The sequence below is a fragment of the Carassius auratus genome, unplaced genomic scaffold (genome assembly GCF_003368295.1).
Source record: "Carassius auratus strain Wakin unplaced genomic scaffold, ASM336829v1 scaf_tig00025657, whole genome shotgun sequence".
Lineage (NCBI taxonomy): Eukaryota > Metazoa > Chordata > Actinopteri > Cypriniformes > Cyprinidae > Carassius > Carassius auratus.
The window spans coordinates 25,063-49,988 of record NW_020525443.1 but is presented as its reverse complement, the minus strand read 5'-3'; the positions used below and the strand labels follow the sequence as shown (position 1 = coordinate 49,988).

Below are 24,926 nucleotides of genomic sequence, written 5' to 3'. Positions count from 1 at the left end.
TTTTAAACCCTAGTATCTATACTTCTACTTGAGTAATGAATGCCAATACTTTTGACACCACTGCTTATTATTGATATTATTTTGATCATGATATGACAATCTTTGTATTCTTGTCATTAATGGCCATTTCAGTTTGATGAAAAGATGCATTCATGCGGACATAATTGCAAAGTTCATGGATCATACTGAAGCAAAATGACAGTGATTTATTTATTTATTTTTTTAGCACTCCCTTTTTGGCAGAACTGTGGTGTTTTTTGGTGTATGTTTAAAAGCCTGGATTTTGCATTCCGCACATATAGGTCAACTTGCAATCCCGCATCGCCATTTAATTAACTAGTAACTTCCTGATGCTTAAAATTCTACATTGTTTTAATAATTATTTTCTCATGACAGATTAATGAATGAACGGTCTATAAGAACCTAAAAAAAAGTATTTGTCTGAGATCAAAGATGTATTTGGCACCTGACTGTCTGTGCACATTTTTTTATGAATTATGATCTTCCTGCTAGTAAATCTATCCATCTACCTCTCTTACTGTAACCATACGCTCATCTATACAGTGGTGGAAAAAATTATTAGAACACTATAATTGTCAGAAGCTTTAAATTGTTTAAAGACAGTAATCTACAGTATGTCTTTATCTGTAGCTGTCAGTAGAAAATTTCAGCGTACAATCCAATCACCAAACACATGGCAGTTGCTTCAATGCATTTAGGGGTGTAGTCCTGGTCAAGACAATCTCCTGAACTCCAAACTGAATGTCAGAATGGGAAAGAAAGGTGATTTAAGCAATTTTGAGCGTGGCATGGTTGTTGGTGTCAGACGGGCCAGTCTGAGTATTTAACAATCTGCTCAGTTACTGGGATTTTCACGTTCAACCATTTCTAGGGTTTACAAAGAATGGTGTGAAAAGGGAAAAACATCCAGTATGCGGCTGTCCTGTGGGCGAAAATGCCTTGTTGATGCTAGAGGTCAGAGGAGAATGGGCTGACTGATTCAAGCTGATAGAAGAGCAACTTTGACTGAAATAATGACTTGTTACAACCGAGGTATGCAGCAAAGCATTTGTGAAGCCACAACACGCACAACCTTGAGGCGGATGGGCTACAACAGCAGAAGACCCAACCGGGTACCACGCATCTCCACTACAAATAGAAAAAATAAGCTACAATTTGTGGTGGTGGTGTAATGGTGTGGGGGATGTTTTCTTGGCACACTTTAGGCCCCTTAGTGCCAATTGTGCATCGTTTAAATGCCACGCCCTACCTGAGCATTGTTTCTGACCATGTCCATCCTTTTATGACCACCATGTACCCATCCTCTGCTGGTTACTTCCAGCAGGATAATGCACCATATCACAAAGCTTGAATCATTTCAAATTGGTTTCTTGAACATGACAATGAGTTCACTGTACTAAAATGGCCCCCACAGTCACCATATCTCAACCCAATAGAGCATCTTTGGGATATGGTGGTTAGAGAGCTTCGTGCCCTGGATGTGCATCCCACAAATCTCTATCAACTGTAAGATGCTATCCTATCAATATGGGCCAACATTTATAAAGAATGCTTTCAGCACCTTATTGAATCAATGCCACATAGAATTAAGGCAGTTCTGAAGATGAAAGGGGGTCAAACACATTATTAGTATGGTGTTCCTAATAATCCTTTAGGTTAGTGTCTGTCTGTCTGTCTATCTGTTTGTCGATACACTGGTCGGTCTGTCTGTCTTTCTGACCAAATGGTTAAAATAAAACTTTGATTTGTGATATTGTATTTTCAGTATTCAACCCGAACAGCATTGCTCCCTGTGTGGAAAAGAGTGTCCAGTTGGAAGCATGGCTCCTTCATTGAGAAATTAGTAATTAGTAAAGTGACATGACATTCAGCCAAGTATGGTGACCCATACTCAGAATTTGTGCTCTGCATTTAACCCATCCAAGGTGCACACACACAAACCATGAACACACACCGGAGCAGTGGGCAGCCATTTATGCTGCAGCGCCCGGGGAGCAGTTGGGACTAGGCCACAACTTCCCCATGAAGATGAGGTATTATACAATCTGTAGAGCTGAAATGTTAAATTATTTCAACTATATAGATAATTATTATGCCGATAATTAGTATGCAGTTAATACAGAAATGACTTTAAATCAAATATTAAGTAGTATTTTGTATTAGGTCAATACAGATCAAAAGGTTTTATTATTTTTACTGTTTGTTCAATTGTCTATATTTCAATTTGATGATTTTAAGCTGAAATTACTATTAATATCTTAATAATGTAGTAATAAAAGAATGAATTACAGTTTATTTTTAACTTAATATGTTGTCAGGCTGTCTGGTCTCTGTTTCCCTGAGTCTCCACTAGTGGTCTCACTTCCCCATAGGCACCTCACCGCAGGCACTACAATTCCCACAAAGCCTTGTCCCTTCATCACAGTAATTGCACTTCTGTTAATTGCACTCAGGTGTCTTCACTTGATAGTCATTACCCTGCCTATATTAACCGGTCTGTTTCTGTTTGTTTTCATGGAGTCCTTTCTTTCTGTCACCCAGTTTCCTCGCCTTACGAGTTTCAAGTTCTATTCCTGTTCCTATTCCTATTCCTGTTTGTTTGTTTGGATGGATTTTTGGTTTTGACCCCTGCTTGTTGGATTCTGAATTTGGATTACCCATTAAACTCACAGTGTGTTTGGATCTCTTTTCTCCTGTGTTTCCCTGGGTTCCCGAACGTAACATATGTTCAATATAATTAAAAATTAAGTTTACTTGTGACAATTTTTATTTCCACTAGATTCAGTGCAGCAACTGTGAAAAATGGTACCACTCTGTCTGTCTCGGAATGATTAAAAAAGAGGTACAAAAATGGAAGACGAGAAAGTGATTGTGTTTTCTATAAGTAAAAAGTACTTTACAAGTGTAGGTGTTAAAATATATTGTTTACTCTTGAATGTTTTTTTTTGTTGTTGTTGTTGTTTTTTGTTTTGATCAGCTCCTTATAAATGTTAAAATCAGTCAATTTTAAAATCAGTATAAATTTATGATCAGTGTATTAAATACCAGTTCAGTCAAAAAGGCTATTGTACTGTTGGCTGTTGTCGTTTCAAATTAGTTTACAGTATTAACAGGATCATTCTGCATTACATAAATTTCGTAATTGTCAGGATGTAAATAAGGTACAATTTGTAAATGCAACTACCTTGTGCAACAGTAAGGATTAAATTTGAGGTTGTGTAAGTTGATCACTGTCTCCCTCTATTAACTGACACTGCTTTTACATCTCCCTGGTGGAAAATGCCATTACTAAATTAAAGTACAAAATGCTTCAAGCTGCAATGACGAGCCCAAGTCACTAGTGCAACCACCATCCTCTAGTGTCATTGGGAAAGAGGTGTGCATGCATTGATATTAACCGTTTGGCAGTCTGGTTTTAAGGGTTACAGCAATGAAATGGTTAAACACCATGCACACAGACAACAAAATATAAACCTTTGATAATGGTTTACAATAAGGTTTAAAGGAACACTCCCCTTTTTTGGAAATATGCTCATTCTCCAACTCCCCCAGAGTTAATGAGTTGAGTTTTACTGCAGTGATATCACTGCAATGGCTGCACTCATGTTATGGCTGCACCGTTCCTTGATTATTACACCAGAATGAGTATAGTTTTTAATCATATCACCCTAGAAAATCACAACTTTACATTTTCCACCGGTCTTAGTACAAAATAGAACTACAAAAGAGGAAAGTTTTAAATAGGAAAAATACCCATACTCTTTGGTCATTTCTGAATGCCATGCTGCTGGTCTCAAAACCTGATATTGGCTGAATGGATTCAAAAATGGTATAAACTGGGAGTTTGAGAATGAGCCTATTTCCAAAAAAGTGGAATGTTCCTTTAATATGTTAACAGTACTTAACTGTGCATGTTAACTTGAACAATATTTTTTATAGCATTAATTATATAATTACATACTAAAAATACATTATTAATTTTCATTTGTGTATCTGTTAACATAAGTTAATGTACCGTGAATCAACATGAACAAAAATAAATCAAGTAACATTAAAACATTAAAAGATTGATAAATGCTCTAAAAATATATATTGTTCATATTCAGTTAATGTATAGTAATGCATTAAATAGCGTTAACAAATTAGACTTATTTTTAAAATACTACCAAAACTTGTAATTATGTAAAAACATTATTTAAATTATTTTAATGATCTAGTAGTGCAGAAATAATACTATACTTACAGTACATACTAACATAATTTATGTATTTGTTGGTCATTGTATCTTCTTGAATTTAGCAGGACCTTGCTCATATTTCTTATCCTATCCATCTAGTGAACACCTACAGTATCACAGCCTTCATCTGTCAACTAAAATGTCTGATATGAATATGAGCAGCACAGAATTGGTGCCAAGTAATGTCCCACAACCAAAAAACAATTGAAAAATGCATTTAAGTATTCAAACATTAGATATTTACCAAGATCCTTGTGTTATTTATTTAAACCCCCCATAAAATGTAAAATATTAGTAAGCTTAAAACATATATTATAACATAATCATAATTATAATTTTTTGGGTGCTTTCCAATGGCTGGTGGCTGCCCCGAACCGTTACCTCTAAATTTCATATTATAAAATAAATTTTAAATGTTAATTAATGTTTTATTTTAAAAACAAATTTTGTATTTTTTTCTTTTAATAGTGATGTTCAAATATATATAAATATGTGTGTGTGTGTGTGTGTGCGTGTGTGTTTATCTTTTATATTTTATTTGTAAATTTGCAAATGTTTTCCTGTATTGGCCGAGATTGATTTTAACTACACCCCTACATTTATGAACAGGAAATATTAATGTGTCCTTCTCTCTTAAATCTTAAAACATATACATAAAAAAATCTTATCATGTACATATACACACACACATACACACAAATTCAATTTTCCAGAGAATAAATTAATAAATACAAATAATGTGTTGCAAAAAAAAAAAAAAAAACTACTGAAAGTTAATGAATATAACTAAATAAAAATTTCTTTCGTAATGTTAAAGTATGTTTTGATCAACCAGTATGTTGAATCAAAACTGTTGAAGAAAAGTCATTAAGGGGTAAAAATAAAGGTTGTGAAAAATGTCCACTCTCCCCCTCTATTGATTGACACTGGTTTCATGTCTCTGTCTCCCTGCTGTAGAAAGTTATTACAAAAAGGAGGCTAATTTTGGACATGTAATTCCCTTTTCTACCAGTAGGGGTAAAAAGAAAGGTTGTAAAAAATGTGCACTGTCCCCCTCTATTGATTGACACTGGTTTCATGTCTCTGTCTCCCTGCTGTAGAAAGTTATTACAAAAAGAAGGTTTATTTTGGACATGTAATTCCCTAATAAGCCACTTGGGGTAAAACGAAAGGTTGTGAAAAATGTCCACTCTCCCCCTCTATTGATTGACACTGGTTTCGTGTCTATGTCTCCCTGCTGTAGAAAGTTATTACAAAAAGAATGTCAATTTTGGACATGCAATTCCCTTTTCTACCAGTAGGGGTAAAAAGAAAGGTTGTGAAAAATGTCCACTGTCCCCCTCTATTGACTGACAGTGGTTTCATGTCTCTGTCTCCCTGCTGTAGAAAGTTATTACAAAAAGAAGGTTTATTTTGGACATGCAGTTCCCTAATCAGCCACTTGGGGTGAAATGAAAGGTTGTGAAAAATGTCCACTCTCTCCCTCTATTGATTGACACTGGTTTCATGTCTCTGTCTCACTGCTGTAGAAAGTTATTACAAAAATAATGTTAATTTTGGACATGCAATTCCCTTTTTTACCAGTAGGGGTAAAAAGAAAGGTTGTGAAAAATGTCCACTGTCCCCCTCTATTGATTGACAGTGGTTTCATGTCTCTGTCTCACTGCTGTAGAAAGTTATTACAAAAAGAATGTTTATTTTGGACATGCAATTCCCTTTTTTACCAGTAGGGGTAAAAAGAAAGGTTGTGAAAAATGTCCACTGTCCCCCTCTATTGACTGACAGTGGTTTCATGTCTCTGTCTCCCTGCTGTAGAAAGTTATTACAAAAAGAAGGTTTATTTTGGACATGCAGTTCCCTAATCAGCCACTTGGGGTGAAATGAAAGGTTGTGAAAAATGTCCACTCTCTCCCTCTATTGATTGACACTGGTTTCATGTCTCTGTCTCACTGCTGTAGAAAGTTATTACAAAAATAATGTTAATTTTGGACATGCAATTCCCTTTTTTACCAATAGGGGTAAAAAGAAAGGTTGTGAAATATGTCCACTGTCCCCCTCTATTGATTGACAGTGGTTTCATGTCTCTGTCTCACTGCTGTAGAAAGTTATTACAAAAAGAAGGTTTATTTTGGACATGCAATTCCCTTTTTTACCAGTAGGGGTAAAACGAAAGGTTGTGAAAAATGTCCACTCTCCCCCTCTATTGATTGATACTGGTTTCGTGTCTATGTCTCCCTGCTGTAGAAAGTTATTACAAAAAGAAGATTTATTTTGGACATGCAATTCCCTTTTTTACCAGTAGGGGTAAAAAGAAAGGTTGTGAAAAATGTCCACTCTCCCCCTCTATTAAATTACACTGGTTTCATGTATCTGTCTCACTGCTGTAGAAAGTTATTACAAAAAGAAGGTTTATTTTGGACATGCAATTCCCTTTTTTACCAGTAGGGGTAAAAAGAAAGGTTGTGAAAAATGTCCACTCTCCCCCTCTATTGATTGACACTGGTTTCGTGTCTATGTCTCCCTGCTGTAGAAAGTTATTACAAAAAGAATGTCAATTTTGGACATGCAATTCCCTTTTCTACCAGTAGGGATAAAAGGAAAGGTTGTGAAAAATGTCCACTGTCCCCCTCTATTGATTGACAGTGGTTTCATGTCTCTGTCTCACTGCTGTAGAAAGTTATTACAAAAAGAAGGTTTATTTTGGACATGCAATTCCCTTTTTTACCAGTAGGGGTAAAAAGAAAGGTTGTGAAAAATGTCCACTCTCCCCCTCTATTGATTGACACTGGTTTCGTGTCTATGTCTCCCTGCTGTAGAAAGTTATTACAAAAAGAAGGTTTATTTTGGACATGCAATTCCCTTTTTTACCAGTAGGGGTAAAAAGAAAGGTTGTGAAAAATGTCCACTCTCCCCCTCTATTGATTGACACTGGTTTCGTGTCTATGTCTCCCTGCTGTAGAAAGTTATGACAAAAAGAATGTTTATTTTGGACATGCAATTCCCTAATAAGCCACTTGGGGTAAAACGAAAGGTTGTGAAAAATGTCCACTCTCCCCCTCTATTGATTGACACTGGTTTCGTGTCTATGTCTCCCTGCTGTAGAAAGTTATTACAAAAAGAAGGTTTATTTTGGACATGCAATTCCCTTTTTTACCAGTAGGGGTAAAAAGAAAGGTTGTGAAAAATGTCCACTCTCCCCCTCTATTGATTGACACTGGTTTCGTGTCTATGTCTCCCTGCTGTAGAAAGTTATTACAAAAAGAAGGTTTATTTTGGACATGCAATTCCCTTTTTCACCAGTAGGGGTAAAAAGAAAGGTTGTGAAAAATGTCCACTGCCCCCTCTATTGATTGACAGTGGTTTCATGTCTCTGTCTCACTGCTGTAGAAAGTTATTACAAAAAGAAGATTTATTTTGGACATGTAATTCCCTTTTTTACCAGTAGGGGTAAAAAGAAAGGTTGTGAAAAATGTCCACTCTCCCCCTCTATTGATTGACACTGGTTTCGTGTCTATGTCTCCCTGCTGTAGAAAGTTATTACAAAAAGAATGTCAATTTTGGACATGCAATTCCCTTTTCTACCAGTAGGGGTAAAAAGAAAGGTTGTGAAAAATGTCCACTGTCCCCCTCTATTGACTGACAGTGGTTTCATGTCTCTGTCTCCCTGCTGTAGAAAGTTATTACAAAAAGAAGGTTTATTTTGGACATGCAATTCCCTAATAAGCCACTTGGGTTAAAACGAAAGGTTGTGAAAAATGTCCACTCTCCCCCTCTATTGATTGACACTGGTTTCGTGTCTCTATCTCCCTGCTGTAGAAAGTTATTACAAAAAGAAGGATAATTTTGGACATGCAATTCCCTAATAAGCCACTTGGGGTAAAACCAAAGGTTGTGAAAAATGTCCACTCTCTCCCTCTATTGATTGACACTGGTTTCGTGTCTATGTCTCCCTGCTGTAGAAAGTTATTACAAAAAGAATGTCAATTTTGGACATGCAATTCCCTTTTCTACCAGTAGGGATAAAAGGAAAGGTTGTGAAAAATGTCCACTGTCCCCCTCTATTGATTGACAGTGGTTTCATGTCTCTGTCTCCCTGCTGTAGAAAGTTATTACAAAAGAAGGTTTATTTTGGACATGCAATTCCCTTTTTTACCAGTAGGGGTAAAAAGAAAGGTTGTGAAAAATGTCCACTCTCTCCCTCTACTGATTGACACTGGTTTCATGTACCTGTCTCACTGCTGTAGAAAGTTATTACAAAAAGAAGGTTTATTTTGGACATGCAATTCCCTTTTTTACCAGTAGGGGTATAAAGAAAGGTTGTGAAAAATGTCCACTCTCCCCCTCTATTGATTGACAGTGGTTTCATGTCTCTGTCTCACTGCTGTAGAAAGTTATTACAAAAATAAGGTTAATTTTGGACATGCAATTCCCTTTTTTACCAGTAGGGGTAAAAAAGAAAGGTTGTGAAAAATGTCCACTGTCCCCCTCTATTGATTGACAGTGGTTTCATGTCTCTGTCTCACTGCTGTAGAAAGTTATTACAAAAAGAAGGTTTATTTTGGACATGCAGTTCCCTAATCAGCCACTTGGGGTGAAATGAAAGGTTGTGAAAAATGTCCACTCTCTCCCTCTATTGATTGACACTGGTTTCATGTCTCTGTCTCCCTGCTGTAGAAAGTTATTACAAAAAGAATGTTAATTTTGGACATGCAATTCCCTTTTTTACCAGTAGGGGTAAAAATAAAGGTTGTGAAAAATGTCCACTCTCCCCCTCTATTGATTGACAGTGGTTTCATGTCTCTGTCTCCCTGCTGTAGAAAGTTATTACAAAAATAAGGTTAATTTTGGACATGCAGTTCCCTAATAAGCCACTTGGGTTAAAACGAAAGGTTGTGAAAAATGTCCACTCTCCCCCTCTATTGATTGACAGTGGTTTCATGTCTCTGTCTCTCTGCTGTAGAAAGTTATTACAAAAAGAATGTTAATTTTGGACATGTAATTCCCTTTTTTACCAGTAGGGGTAAAAATAAAGGTTGTGAAAAATGTCCACTGTCCCGCTCTATTGATTGACAGTGGTTTCATGTCTCTGTCTCCCTGCTGTAGAAAGTTATTACAAAAAGAAGGTTCATTTTGGACATGCAATTCCCTTTTTTACCAGTAGGGGTAAAATTCAGGGTTGTGAAAAATGTCCACTCTCTCCTTCTACTAATTGACACTGGTTTCATGTACCTGTCTCACTGCTGTAGAAAGTTATTACAAAAAGAAGGTTTATTTTGGACATGCAATTCCCTTATCAGCCACTTGTGGTAAAATGAAAGGATGTGAAAAATGTCCACTGTCCGCCACTATTGATTGACACTGGTTTCAAGTCTCTGTTTCACTGCTGTAGAAAGTTATTACAAAAAGAAGGTTAAATTTGGACATGCAATTCCCTTATCAGCCACTTGGGGTAAAATGAAAGGATGTGAAAAATATCCACTCTCTCCCTCTATTTATTGACACTGGTTTCATCTCTCTATCTTCCTTCTGTAGAAAGTTATTACAAAAAGAAGGTTAATTTTGGACATGCAATTCTCTTTTCTACCAGTAGTGGTAAAAAGAAAGGTTGTTAAAAATGTCCACGGTTCCCCACTATTGATTGACACTGTTATCATGTCTATATGCCCTTTAACTAAAAAGCTATTACAAAAACAACGCCTACTGAGCTATAGCAAAAAACGAAGAAAGTTTGCACTTTCCCCACGGTCCCTAACTGAAGGCTCTGCTGAGAGCGTTCTCTCCCGGCTTTTTGCACATTGCGACGGCTTGCATGGGGCCGTGCTTATTATATCGAGGGGAAATATAGAAAAAGAAGGATGTGAAACATGTTCAGCTTTGCCCTTTTGGCTGTCACACTGCTTAGATTTTTTTAGGGCAATTCGTTTTGGAGTTATTGGCGTTTACCGCTGAATGTGTCACGAATATCGAAAACAAAACCAACTTGACCCCGCTGTGTTTGTCCTGCATGAACGACACCCTGAACCATAACAGAGCACTAGATTCACAATCATCTCAGTAGTCAAGACATTATACTGAAATGCACTAAGTAAAGAGTTTACTTTTACTTTTTTTAATTATCTTTAGCTTTTTGTCACGGTTTTGCAAAGACGGTTTATTTCAAGTTGTTTAACATTTGCACAGCTTATGATGTTTTAATGATCCCAGTTCCCTACATACCTCTGTGGAAGCTTGCCTATCCTGCCGCCCCGTTGCCCTCAGACCAACAGTCCGCGTGGTTTCTCTTGGAAGTCGGTTACAGAGTCCGTTTGCAAAAGACCGAGCAAACATGTTGCCTTTCGATCAGTTTCACAACAGTTGTTATATAAAAATAAAAAGCCCAGGGCAGGCACTGACAGCTCGGATGGACTCGACTCTCACTCTCGTAATTCTGCTTTCCCTGCAAAACAAGGAGAGTAAATTCAAGGAATCCTGGGAAATGTAGTTGAAATTCCTAACGTGCACATGCTGTTGAGCAGCTCTGCAGCCAAATTACTCTTTCGATAAACGATGACTCATAGGCAGTTTCCTTTTAGAATTGCATCATAAAAAATGTAATTATGCGTTTTGCTAGGAATAGGCTATAACAATTGTTTTAGTACTTTTGAGGAACAAATATTTGGGTATACATTTTTTTTTTTGTTTATACATTTGGCAGATGCTTTTGTCCAAATAAGTGAATTACATTTGCAATACATTTAGATTTTTTTTAAATGTGTATTTTTAATGCATTGTGATTAATTAAAGCTTTAAAACTCCAACTTACTGCCTCCAGTAGTCTGCTTACAAATGATATATTTCAACAAAGAGCCGATAAGAACAAAAAGTTGTTCACATTTTAATATATCTACCAATACTTGGGCCTTATGTTATAAAGCACAAAAAAAAAAAAAAAAAAAAATATTTTGAATTATTTCATAGAAAAAACTAAGCACACATCAAAAATCTTTAACTTGTTATTTAATATAACACATATCAGGTCAGCATAGCCTACACTAATTACATTTTTATAAACATACAGTAAAACTTTGTTAATTTTTGGTTGTGATTCGTCAAGATCCTAACTTTGAAATATCCTTCATTTGCTGGAGAATCGGATTTCAGTTTTAAAGGTGCAGTTAGAAGCTACGGTGGCTGACACAGGTGTCAGTGTTTTATTCGCAAAAACAACAAAGTTACGAAACGCGCACTGTAGAGCAATCTGTCCGTTAGGGCTACGCTATGGCGGTGACTTCCATGAAAGGCGACCCGCGCACAGGCGTAACTATCGGTAAGCAGGGTAAGCGGTTGCTTACGGGCCCGGACCAATCAGGGGGCCCGCCCGCGTTACTGGAAGATTTTGATTGACAGCCGGGTCTCCCTATCGCATTTGACTACTTTTAGTTTGATCGCATTTCATTTTTTTGCGAATTGATTTGAATAAATAATGACAACAGCATATTTGACTGAAAATTAAATAAATGTTTGAAACGAACAATGATGAATTTGGTGTAATTTGTTTGTAATTGGAACTGGGGAATCCCCGGGTGAACATGGCATTGCGTGCAAAACAGTAAAAAACGTTGAACTTGAGACAGACATGGAGTCGTCAAATTATAAACACAAAAGTGGTTTGCACTGCTTTCATGATTTTTCTGACCATCCCAGTGACAGTGGCATCTGCAGAGCGTTCTTTTTCAAAACTAAAACTGATAAAAAGCTATCTCAGGAGCTCAATGGGACAGAGTCATCTCTTTGGACTTGCCATACTGTCAATTGAGAATGCCCGTGCGCGCAACCTGGACCGACAACTTCGCACAGAGGAAAGCCCGGAAAATGCAGCTATAATGTATAAGTGAGCATCTTTTTTATGTATTTGGACCTATGCCTATGTAGCAGTGATAGTAACAGTAACAATGTGTTATTATGGTGCGCCGACACCAGCAGTTATTTATTTTATTTTTATTTTTTATTTTTTGGTGCGCGTAGAGTCATCACGTGTTGTAGTAGGGGGGCCCGCATTGATAATCCTGCTTAAGGGCCTGGTGTTGGCTAGTTACGCCACTGGACCCGGTGTATGTAGATAAAATTGCTCAATCTAAGGTAATAAAAACATAAAGTCTCATTAAGTAAGGTCTTTATACACCTCCGAAAACATAGTTATGTATATTATATTACATTTCTTTAAACAGATCGTTTTAAATATTACACATTGCACCTTTAATCCACCAAAAGCAACCGATTCATAGGAGTCATTCGTTCAGGAATCTGAATCTGAAAAAGAACCTGTTCCCAGTTCCCAACGCTAGCTACAGTTTACAAAACACATTCGCTTAGTTTGTAAGAAAAAATGCACATTTTATGTCTTACTTTTTATATTACCCTAAGACAAGTTAAGAAATAATGGATATAAGAACACATTCCTTCTATTGAGCTGCATATTAAGCAAATATAAAAGTTTTGTATCACAATATAAACATAAACTGCATGTAACGTTAGCTGAATGATTGTTTGGTCCCTAATCTATAAATAACAGTCCTTCTCGTCTATGAGGCAGCAGCTATTCTGGGTCTGGGGATTTTGAGCTGTTTGGGGGAGAGATGCCAGGCGGACGAGACGGACACAGATCGCTTCAGACCGTGCGAGAAGACCATTCAAATCACAGCGGGTTCACTGCTTTTCTCTGGTGATTGTCAACAACACAACGACGCAAAGACGTCTACTAGCGTTAGATGAAAACACAATCTGAGGGTAAGTTACCTATACATGGGAACAGGCATCAACATTTAACTAATGAAATCATTTTCAGTTAAGTTGGTGTGTATTTGGGTTATAGTTGAGACCTCAAACAGTTCATATCATTTTACCTCAATCTGTTCAGCCAAAATTGGGACTTATCACATGGTTTCTGTGTTTTCCGTTTTTAAGTGCACTGTTTACTGTCTTCATCTGAGACATGTAACGGGCTACAAAGTGTTTTTGGTGGTGAACAGAACCAACTAAACAAACAAATGTCCATGTTTATTTAATATCAAACATTAGACATTTAACAAAACTGCTGTTTCCAGACTTCAACTGGTTTTCATCCATGCATCAAACTTGGCAAAATGCTTGAGATAAATATAGCTGTTGAAAAGCAACAGCAATATAGACTCACACTTATTATGCAACATATTTAACATAAAGCTGTGCTTTAACTGTAAAATGCAATGGTTTTGCCCTTTATATAGCATCCAGTCATTAAGGGATGGAGATGGGAATAATTAATCACGTATCAAAATGTCTTTTGCTCTTTTGTTTTTTTAACCATGGACCACTTTTTATAAACAATTTTTAAGCCTAAATTCTCTGGTCTCTGTTCATTGCAATTGCATGGAAAAGTGAGATGTGTATTTCTGTGATATTTTGTATTTCTTGGAAGACAGGGTTAAAAAAAAAACTTTAACAAGTAAATATAGGTAAAAAATGATGAGTAAATATCATCAAATTTTATATATTTTTATTTGTTATTTTTTGAAGCTTTAATTCCGGTTTGCTTTCTCTGTCTGTTTGTCAGTGGAGGGAGTGATCATGAAGTCCACTCCTTCTCCTCCTCCAGTGTTTGTTCGTGTCAGCGAGCGTGACCTGACAGAGATTGAGCTCCATTCCGTCGACTCCATCAATGACCTGCACCGCACACACTCTGAACAGCACAGCAAAGGTATTTCATCATGTCAGAGACTATATGTATGTATGTATGTTTAAAACTCATTGGTTTCTTTAGCACTCAAACCCACTTCTCACAGCAGGTGTTCAGCCACCCCGTCCATCTCCTCCTACCTCCAATGGGAATCTTCAGATGCAAGATCGAGGAGTTGTCTATCAAACAGGTCAACCAGTGAGAAGGCCCTGTGTGAGCAGACTGAATGACATGTGCACCTCCACTAGGCAGCACTATTTTTTGGCATGTGCAGCCATTATTGCATTCCTCATTACTCTCATTCTTATCTTCAGTTTTTTAGGTGAGTTCCAAAAAGACCATCTGTTTGCTAAAGCTGAAATTATGAAAGTAATGTTTTAAAGCTAAACTGAAAGAAATGTTTTGGCTTCAATACAAGTCAAGGTCCATGGACTACTTTTGTGGCATAATCTTGATTTCAATGTTTGTGCCTTCTCTTGCAAATATATCACATTCCCAGATGTTCTTTTGCAAAGCAGTCCCCCAACAAAATTTAGTGTTAATTTGGAGTTCCCTTGCAAAAGTGTCCTGCCGATAAACTTTGCATGCTTCTCACAAAAGTAACAGAGGGTCCTCCGTAAAGTTGTCTAAATTGTAGATTTTGAAGCTTGAATACATTTATATGGATTTCTGTGCCTTACTTTAACTGCAGTTCTTGTCGACGTTATCATTCTACTTGCTGTGGTAATCATCATTAGTCCACTGATGCTGTCAACTGAGCTTTTCTAACATATTGATTCCAAAACATTCATTTGGAGGGACTGCTAAATTGTTTTTATCAAATAACGTGTTTTCTGTTATTAAACCTCCAGTCCAGCAGAGCAGTGCTCTCAACACACTTTTGGAGATGGTGAAACAAAAAAAGGAAACAGCTGAAGAAATCTCCAAACTCTTACAAGAGCTGCAAAAGCTGCACATCAACCTGACAGAGCATTGACAATAACACAGACCCCGAGGAGAAACATTACTGCACTGTGACAACACTGAGAGAAAAGATTACTTCACAGCAACTTGTGATTCTATGTCTTAAAGGCTTCTATTGCGTCAGTGGAATCTAATATCTTGCTCAAAAACATTCACGGTTCAACTGAAAAATAATGTATTAATGGACTTTTCACCTGTATTGTTTTGTACACTTAATATAGTCACACACTATTTGGCAACTTGCTATATTAGTTTCAATAACGCAAATGACAAAACAAAACAACACTAAGAAATATGGAAAGAATGTGAATAATCATACTTGTTATATTTTAATACCTTGTTATCACTCCAACAAAATTGTGTATTGCAAAAAAAAAATTGAATGAGCTATAGAACATTCACTAAGGTGAGCTTTTTTTTTTAGTTATTGCTGAATGATTGTAAATAATTATATAGACTAACATTATATTTAATACGAAAAAAATATTTTAAAATAAGAATAAAAAATAAATATAAATGAAAATTTTCTTAAATTTTGTGGGGTCCTGGTTTTATTGTGAAAGATTTACATGTGCACACAATAAAAAAAAAAGTTATTTGTAATCTTTCATCAAAAATACAACAACTAGCTTCCTGAAATTACTTTACTTTTTCCACTGTGGGGTTATTTTGCAACAGTCTGGTTCTGGAAGTAAAATTCCTATTCATTTTCCAACAGGAAAATTACATTACTCATGATTCTGCAAAGGAATCTCCACAAATCAAAATCATCATGATAAAGGACTTCTTTAGTGATCATCCACTCCCATAAAGCAATCCAAATTAAATAACAGGCTTCATATACTTACACTAACCAGATACACTCTATTTTTTTGTTGTATATTTCATTATTTGTATATAATTCTTCTTTTTTTTTCAATTTTTTTTAGGATATTTCATTATTTGTATTTCATTTTCTCTCTTTTTTTTCTTTTTTTTGCAGTCCAAAAAAAAAAAAAAAAAAAAAAAGAGTATGCCAGACCTAGATTTCACTACTTGTTGTATGTCATATAACTTGTACGTGACAAATAAAATCTTGATTTTCTATTTTTTACACTCGAGCATGGTCTTTGTCCGATTTTCAAATGCTTGTGATTCACAAAACCAACACAGTAAGTAGCTGGTGGATTTGGTTAATAGCTTACAACATTTTCAACAAAGATGTTTTAATAATTCCCACAATGAAAATGAATGTAAATCAGAAAAGCACATCTGTTCTTAGGACAATCTTTGCTCGCAGTGTTCTCCTCTCCATCCTTCATAACAGAGACACTTGAACTTTGACCTCATGTCATTGAGAGGAAGATCTTCATGGGTACCATGTAGAGGGATCATGTAACCTGAGTGAGGGTCCCGTCGAGCACAGCGTCCCTGGCTGTTACACATTCTTTTACTGCAAGTCCTCACACCAGCCTGCAGGGCGGCGACATACTCTCCTAATACTGAGATGATGTAATCACGCAAGAGAGCACACTGCAGCTGAAGAATGACAGAAATGTATATTACAACTGCAGCAATGAGGAAAAGATATGCGCTAACTAAATCTAATATTGAAAATTATGCATTTTAAGTGTGTGTACTGACAGCGTTTAGATTTATCGAGAGCATTAGATTATCACACAATTATAAATCCTCACATACAGTTAGGCCTACTGACCTTAGACTTTGCAAAACTCAGCTCGCCCCATAACACGACTCCAGCGGCCCCTAAAGCAGCACTCTCACCTAGTGTGTGCTCCAAGTCCGTCTGAAAAGATACACATATATTATGATACATTTTCACAGAAGAATGTAGCTTTGAAAGTCAGATCAACCTGAATTAAGCTTGAAACATAATCAGTTAAAGAATCTGAATGTTTCCGAAGGTCACAGCATAATGTTGTCATTGTCAGATTAAATGTAAACAGTTCTGTTAAATTAATATTTATATTTGATTTTTGTTAAAATCAAACACAAATATTAGATGAAGAACTTAAACTAAAAGAAAATTAGAAATGTTGCCTTGGCAACTAAGTGAAATACGTTTGCTAAAATGACAGAAATAAAACTAAAACTTAAAAAACATCTTAATTAAAAGGAAATAAAATAATATGAATATCAAATAAAAACGTATAAATGAGAAATGTTGCCTTGCCTGAAATAAATTTAATTTGAAGTACAAAAATGACTAAAACTGAAATTAATATGATTTAAAACTTTGTAAAAACTCTTATTTGGAAATGTAAACCAATAAAAATGGCATTAAATAAAAATTATCACATAATAAAATAACTAAGTATTAAACTAAAAATAAAAAAATAAAAATAAAAGCTAATTAAAAATATTAATATAAACTATAAAAGTACATAAAATAACTGTTCAGAACTAAGGATTCCATGATATTATGTTCTTGACATTACTGATAACTGATCATTTGAACGCTGTGGCTGATAACTAGAATTATAATGGTCCAAAATTAAAATTCTAAAACATTTAAAATAAATAACACTGTTTTAGAAAAATTATTACTTTAAATTATGCTGTTGAATTTAAATTGAACATTATAATTTACTGTATAAAAATTTAGCAATTTTCTTAGGATTAACAATATCAGTGGTATTTTAATAATTATTAAATAATTTTTTTTATTATTATTTATTATTATTTTATGTTTTTAAAAATGAACTTTAATTGACTCTATTGCACCTTGAGTAAGGAGGTTAGTTACCTCTACAATATGAAAAATTGCATATTTAGAAGTACAGCAATGCATTGGCCAAGAATTAGCATATTTGCATTAAGAACGATTCAGAACTATAGGAGAACCATCTGCTTAAAGATGAAGACGAAGTGACTGTTCTGGGGACAAGCTCAGAACGAAACCCCTCCTCTTTCAAGATCTATTCTGGGCGGAGGTGAAAAGCACACTAATGCATGATGAGCCAGGAACTCAGAACAAACAAGATGTAAAAAAACACCATGTGGAAATTGTCAAGGGGTACCTTGTTCAGAAATTCCAGTGTGTGTGAGAACGCCAGTCTGGCATAGGGAAATACAGGAAGTTTTTCAGTGCCAGGTGAATGCTGGGATGCAACTCGGAGGGCCTCGAGTACACGGTGTCTCACCATGAGTTGAGCGTGTGGGTGTCCGGCCAGTTTACGCCACAAATAAATGCTGGGATACAAGGCAGTAGAGTGTTGCCATAGAAATGACAGTCTGTCGTTCAGAATCTCTGTTCCACTGTGGCACTGCCCTGTGTATCCGCTCTGGCCTTGACCATTATTGTTATGGCAACTGGGAAACCCATAAAACCCCCATAATCCCTCTGGGCAGAGGCGAACACCAAGGCGCAGGGTCTCTTCCATAAATTTTCTTGCTCCCAATTCAAACTCTGCCTTCGCTTTGGATTTCACTTCCTCCTCTGACATATCTTCATATTTCCACCTAACCAGCATTTTGGACATTTTCCTATACACAATTCTTTTCCCGAAGTTCCACATCCATATGGGCTGCCATGCTTCCCAATCTAGCACGGCTAATCCACTGAACTTGTGTCTCAACACTTCACTGATCTGCGCCTCAGCCAATGAGAGGTGAGCCAACAAGGATCCTTGCTGAGGCAGGCCACCATTGACCATGGAGCCTTGACGGTTGATGTAGGGGTAAAGACCCAGACGGCGCTGATAAAAAATGCTCATATTTTGACCCTGAAATCTCTGCTGTGAGTTATGAATGATGTTGAACTGATGCAGCGGCAGGGAGACTCCATATCGACGCTGACACCGAGCTGTAGGTATATTCCAGATCACTGAAAAGCCACGCCTCCCGATATCAGACTCCACCCCCTCAACCATATTCTGAACAGGGTTGATGGGAGACAAAATGACTGACAGGGAAAAGATGAGGATTGGATGGGGAATAGAGGATTTCAGAAGCATTCCTATGAAATAAACACACAAATTAGTGTCATTCATATTTGATTAAAAAAAAGCTATGTAGAGATAAGTATACTTTTTAGTTTCATATGTAAGTGTCCTATTATTCGGTTTATACTGGGGCAGTTGAGAGGATGTCCATTCTAAAACTGGTTTGAAATAAACTTATGGTTGCCTGATTACAGGCAATATACCAGTAGACATGGTTAACTGGCAGACATTTGTCTACAATTCCTGCACACCTGTGCAATAATCATGCTGTCTAATCATCTTCATATGCAACACCTGTGAGGTGGAAGAATTATCTCGGCAAAGGAGAAGTGCTCACTAACACAGATTTAGACAGATTTGTGAAAAATATTTGAGAGAAATAAGCCTTCTGTGTACATAGAAAAAGTCTTAGATATTTAAGTTCAGCTCATGAAAAATGGGGACAAAAACAAAAGTGTTGAGTTTATAATTTTGTTCAGTATAATATTTCACAATATTAAATTTACAAAGTGTTTAATGAAAAGCCTTGCTGAATGAGACTTTTTTTTCACAAGCATTAAAATTAGTGACTCCAAATGTATGTGTGTGTGTGAGTGTATATATATATATATATACACCAGTGAGAAAAATCAAAAGCTGATACAAAGAAAAAGTCCATGGAAACAGTATAAATCAAATACCCAACCTGAAATCTGATCTTAATAAATGATAATCACAACACTTCAATAGATTTAGAAAGTTTTTATTTTGATGAAAACCCTTTAAAAGCAGCAGATAATCTCAGCAGCAGCATCTGGGGTGACAAAGATTTACCTTTTAATGATTTTACTTGTTTTTTTTAATCAATCAAATAGTACCTAAAACACAAAGTAAACTTTGGTAATGAGGCACATTCAGATTGTCACAGTTTTTCAGTCAGTACAGTTCAAGTTTACAAGATTCTTCTTGTCCCGTAAACACTGTGTTTGTGTATCCCTGAATAAAGCAGACAGGAGTGTAGCATGAGTCTCAGATGTCCTTGTGCATCCAGAAGATGGGCAGCCCTCTGTTGTCGGTGTACGGTGTTTGCTCGAGAGTCTGATTAACTGGAGCCAAAGATGACGGAGGACAAGGAGGAGGTGGAGGAGCAGAAATAGGGGGAGGAGGAGGTGGACCGGAGAGTGAAGGAGGAGGTGGTGGAGGAGGTAAGATGGAAGGTGTAGATGGTGCAGGATTGTTTAACTCATCACTCTTCCTTCCTTCCTCCTCGCTCTCTGCGCTTCTACAGAACTTGTGCAGCAACTCCATGGGCATGAAAGAGGCCAACGTCCCGACATTTTGGACAGGTTTGGATAGCACAAACCCTAGATGGGCATAGAAGTGTTGTTTATCATGGGTGGTTAGGCACAATCGGGTGCAGCCCCGTCCTTTTGCATACCGTTCAACCCCCTCCATCAGGACACGGCCATAACCCTTCCCTCGTAATGTGCTACACACCACGACCGATTCCACAAACAGACTACGGCTTCCCAGAACACGGGACAAGCGGGCGTGGCCTATTAGCTTCTCATCCTGACTCCGCCTCTCTCCACTCAGCAGCAACAGACACACCGGATAGCTGTGACTCGACTGACGGAGCGAGTGGATTCGTGCCCCCATGCTGCGCTGCCATTGGGCATTGAGTAATTCGGCACACACCTCCACGAGGTCCCAGCGCTCGTGAAGAGGTTCGATTCGAACGACTGTGCAGCTGATGTCACCATTGTACCTGCACACATGCCAAGGGCACGGGTCAACAGTGGCCAGTAAATGACTGAACGGCTCAGAAGTCATTAGTGTGACGTTCTTCATTCATTTGGGATAGTTTATTATTTATTCACCCTCATATTTTTCCAAACCTGTATGATTTTTTTTACTTCTGTGGAAGAACGAAGATATTTTTTTAATATAATAAAATGTTGTTTTGGACCCCAGTGACTTTCATTGTACTGAAAAAAGTTACTTTTATATTCCACAGAATATACTTTATACAGGTTTGAAACAATGTGTGAGTGAGTAAATCATGACGACTAATAAAAATGTACATTTTTAAGTCGGCCTACTGCTGAAAAATGTGCTGCAACAGTTGTCACTTGTTTTCAACACCCAACAGTTTTCATCACCATCACTTCCACGTCATTTTCACAGGCAAAAGCTAGCTTGATAAAAAAAGTAGACTGCAACTGTAAGTAATTCACACCACTGAAGCAACAAACACATGCAAAAAATACAGCAACAGCCTTTCAGTAGAAGTTATGATATATAAAACTTTTTTTTATCTGTTAAAGTTTAATAGCAGAGGAAGCTGTGGTGTGAATGTGGGATTCCTGCTATACCACATGGACTTGCTGATGTGAAATGTATTTTAGAAAATAAGGTGACCCAAGACACAAATATAAAAATACATATACACAAGACAAGTTCAGATTAGACATGCTTAAAACACCTTTGCATTTACATGGCATTTCTTGTGCGTGTGTGAATGCAAGTGAATGGAACACGAACCTTAAAAAGATAGTTCGAACAAAAATGAACAAAATCCATCATCAAATAATCACCCCCATGTTGCTTCAAGCTTATGTCTTTTACTTCTGTAAAACTTAAAATAACATATTTTGTATGCAATGTATACATTGTATGGGAAACTATTTTGCCAAATATCTTATTTTATGTCCCACGGGAGAAAAAAAGTCACAGAGGTTTGGAATCACATGTAAATTATGACAGAATTGTAATTTTTGGTTGAAACATCCATTTAATTGTAGTACTCATCTGATATGTAAAAAAATAATAATAATTGTATGCACCTATAGAACAAGATGGCCAATGGTCAGTATGCTGAAATAAAAGGAAGCAATGGTAGTTGGTGGACAAAGTGGACAAGGTTATCAGTATAGTGATTTATCACTGGTTAAGACACTTTAATTATGAACAGAACCACACGTATAAAAATAACATGCATCTCTTCACTTCTCTAGCTTGCTTTCTAATAGTTTTCTAATAAACCCTGTAACTGAATATGTTGGCTTCCTCTTTTGTAAATCATTTTAAATAAAAATTATTTGCTAAATGCATAAACATAAAATGTAAATAAATGCTAGTTTCTTTGATAAAAATGAAACACAGAACCATGGCTGGACTAAAGGGTGCAAACCCAGATTTAGTGTGCCAACATTAACCATAACCCGTTATAAATTAAAAACACAAATCTACCAAATTGTAAATAGTAAAAAAAAAAAAAAAAGTAGCAAAATAGCAAATAAAATGACCAGCCTCACCTGAAGCACTCACAGAGACAGACAGCCAGTTAATGTTTCAAAATTGTGTGTCATGTAACTGAGGGTCAAAATCAGGAAACAAGAGACTTTTTAAGTGTTCTCTTTGTAAGCTTCATTTAACACTGGCCTGGGTTCAGTTTAGCCCATTCCATTGTATTACAGTTATTTTGAAGTGTACAGGCTGGTTCTCTAAAATGTGTGATGAGAGGAAACCGCTTTCATGACTTTACCAAGCCAAGTGTGAAATGCTGATGGGAAGTGTGTGGCTTTTTAAGAAGGTTGCGATATATAAATATTTGCAGGCCCTAATATGGAGATACACATTTAAGCTATTCAGAGCACCGTCATTTAACTTCTTCATGGGATAACTGGATTTAATGGCCATTTTATTTCGTTTTAAAGACCACGCCACTCTCTAACGGTTACTGAACAGAGTCTAATTCAACATTTCTAAATATAGTAATAGTTTACGAACTATCATGTCGTTTTTATAGGACGAATTACTAAAGATTAACTTTGGTGTGTGTGTGCCGCAACACTCGAGCACAACACGACACACCGCAAGACAAAGAAGCGGTCAGATAAACTAACAAACAGATCAAGCAGGTCCGATTCCCCTTCAAATACATGTTAGACACACATGCAGTTTATTTTGGATTTAGTTTATGTGAGTTCTTATCTGTGATACCTACATGCTGAAAACTTAATCGCTGTCACAGCAGCTGTCTTTTGAATCTCCCTCTTCTTCGACTGAAGCAGATTGAACCGCGCGAGTCGACTTACTGCCGCCTACTGGGCAAACTCAGCTCTTACACTAGCCTACATGAGCACATAATCAAGTACATTCTGTAACGGCGAGTTTCCACTGGTGCGGAGTGAGTTTTCAATTCATCTGGAAGTTGAGCTTAAGCGCTCACGCGGTGTATTTGACGCTAAGAGCGTCAAAAAGACTAAGCATTCCTCGACTTTATGCAAATGTAGAACGAAAAACGCAGGGTAACAAACCAGGCTCTGTAAGAAGATGATGAAACGTAAACAGGGTGTTTTTCAGAGGCGCGCTCTGATCTAATCAAGAAATAAGGGCTGTTCGATTCCACAATTTTTGTAATCGATTCCAATTCCTGGTCCTGGAATCCAATGAAATCGACACCAAAAATAGATTCCTCACTGTTGTTTATTATTTTCGTTAATTTAAATGTGTGCACCATTGTCGGATGTAGCCTTGAGAGACTCCCATAGACAAGCTTTGTTGAACTGAAAAATACTCTGAATGAGGAGTCGATGCCCCTTGATGGAATCGATTCTTTTTGGAATCGATTCCCAGCCCTACAAGAAATTAACCGATATCCTCGAAATACACAACGACAGTCAAAATTAATTCTATAATCCAACTATTAAAACAACAATAATATGCGCTTACCTTTGTGTCGCTCTATAATTTTACACAGAACTAGAGGAAGCCTCTTAAGTTCATATTGTAGAAAACAATACAGAACTTTGCAGTCAAAACTTATCAAGTCCAGCAGTTTTCAAGGATTTATCAATCCGGACCGTTTAAAAGATAAAAGACAGGTTCGTATAAACCAATATATTTAGTATATTTTTGATTAATTGATTCAAATGTGCTCTGAATTCGGAGTGGCAGCGATAAAGCCTTCTTGTTGTCTCACTCCACAATTATTGTCTCACTGGTTTATAGTTTTCAGAGTTGAGCCACTCTCCCACTTTTTAACTTATAATTAGACATTGTGATTACTTGAATATACAGTCATTCAAAATCAGATGTATAATTTATCACTCGAAAAACCCGTCACTCATGAATCATAACGTCTGTCTGCTGAGCCCTTGTGATAAGTGCGACTGTCAACGTTTACATCAGCAACAGCGCCTCTGCATTTTTTTTATCCGCTTACAAAATCGCCATGTTTTATTTTGGGTCACCAGACTTACTCCGGTAACCGTCTTTAAATAGGGAAATCGTGGAAGTGTTCGGTGGCTTCTAAATTCATCCCTGATTGGATCATAATGAATGGTGCTAAGCTAAATGTTAACAGTGGAACTGTACGCTACAGTGATTAAGTGCACGCATTGAGATGAGAGAGGTAAATAACAACTCGTCAAAGTTGAAGTAAGAACATTGTGAAATATGGAAAAACGGTAACGTTTTCTTTTAAACGATTAGCCTATGCAATTTATATGTTTGAAACCCGCCAAACTGACCCCAAATATTGTCCACCCGGCTAAGCCAATTGTACCCGCACAATCAAATTCAAAACCGCCCAAGCACGTGAAGTCGGTGGTCCCTGGCCCCCTGCTGGGGTGTAGGTAAGCGGGGGGCTGTGTGGATTTATAAATGATTGATGTGGTGTGACTGGCATTGACTGGGCGAGGTGGTTATGAGTGGTTTATAGCATCCCCACCAGGGGCGATTCTAGGATTTTTTCAACTGGGGGGCACAAGAGGGGCCACGATTAATACAGAGGGGCCAATCTTGTGTTGTTTGAACTGTATATCCAAATCATTTCAAGAGTTCAGTAACCTTTAAAATCAGTAATAAACAGTGATACCCTATTATATTTTAATAGCAGTTATTCACTGCTCTAAAAAAAAAAAAAAAAATCAAATACAATTTGTATTAACTTTTCACTTTACAAAAGTGAAAGAAAAACTGTAATTAATAAAAGAATCCAATGTATGAATAGTGTACAACTCACAAATAATAATAATAATAGAATTTATTTATAATAGCCTTATATAATATATATATAATA

The 24,926-nt window shown here is 36.8% G+C and overlaps 3 protein-coding genes across 3 annotated transcripts in view; all 3 read right to left on the bottom strand.

Annotated features, from left to right (window-relative positions):
- LOC113078395 (aminomethyltransferase, mitochondrial-like) overlaps window positions 1–10,741 on the bottom strand; it is a 30,560-nt gene extending 19,819 nt beyond the window's left edge. Inside the window, exon 1 of the mRNA XM_026250728.1 lies at window positions 10,475–10,741. Coding sequence (XP_026106513.1) covers window positions 10,475–10,585 — 111 coding nt within the window. The 5' untranslated portion in view covers window positions 10,586–10,741. The remainder of the gene's footprint in view (window positions 1–10,474) is intronic.
- Window positions 10,742–15,906: 5,165 nt separating this feature from the next.
- LOC113078402 (hyaluronidase-3-like) lies at window positions 15,907–22,209 on the bottom strand. The gene is made up of 4 exons (XM_026250736.1): window positions 22,156–22,209; window positions 17,936–18,873; window positions 16,612–16,701; window positions 15,907–16,433 (listed from the first exon to the last, which is right to left on the bottom strand). The coding sequence occupies exons 2-4, from the start codon at window positions 18,869–18,871 to the stop codon at window positions 16,173–16,175; spliced, it is 1,287 nt and encodes a 428-aa protein (XP_026106521.1). The 5' UTR covers window positions 18,872–18,873; window positions 22,156–22,209; the 3' UTR covers window positions 15,907–16,172.
- Window positions 19,677–22,937, bottom strand: LOC113078403 (N-acetyltransferase 6-like). The gene is made up of 2 exons (XM_026250737.1): window positions 22,848–22,937; window positions 19,677–20,606 (listed from the first exon to the last, which is right to left on the bottom strand). Coding segments are annotated over exons 1-2 (741 nt in total). The 5' UTR covers window positions 22,850–22,937; the 3' UTR covers window positions 19,677–19,867.
- Window positions 22,938–24,926: the final 1,989 nt, after the last annotated feature.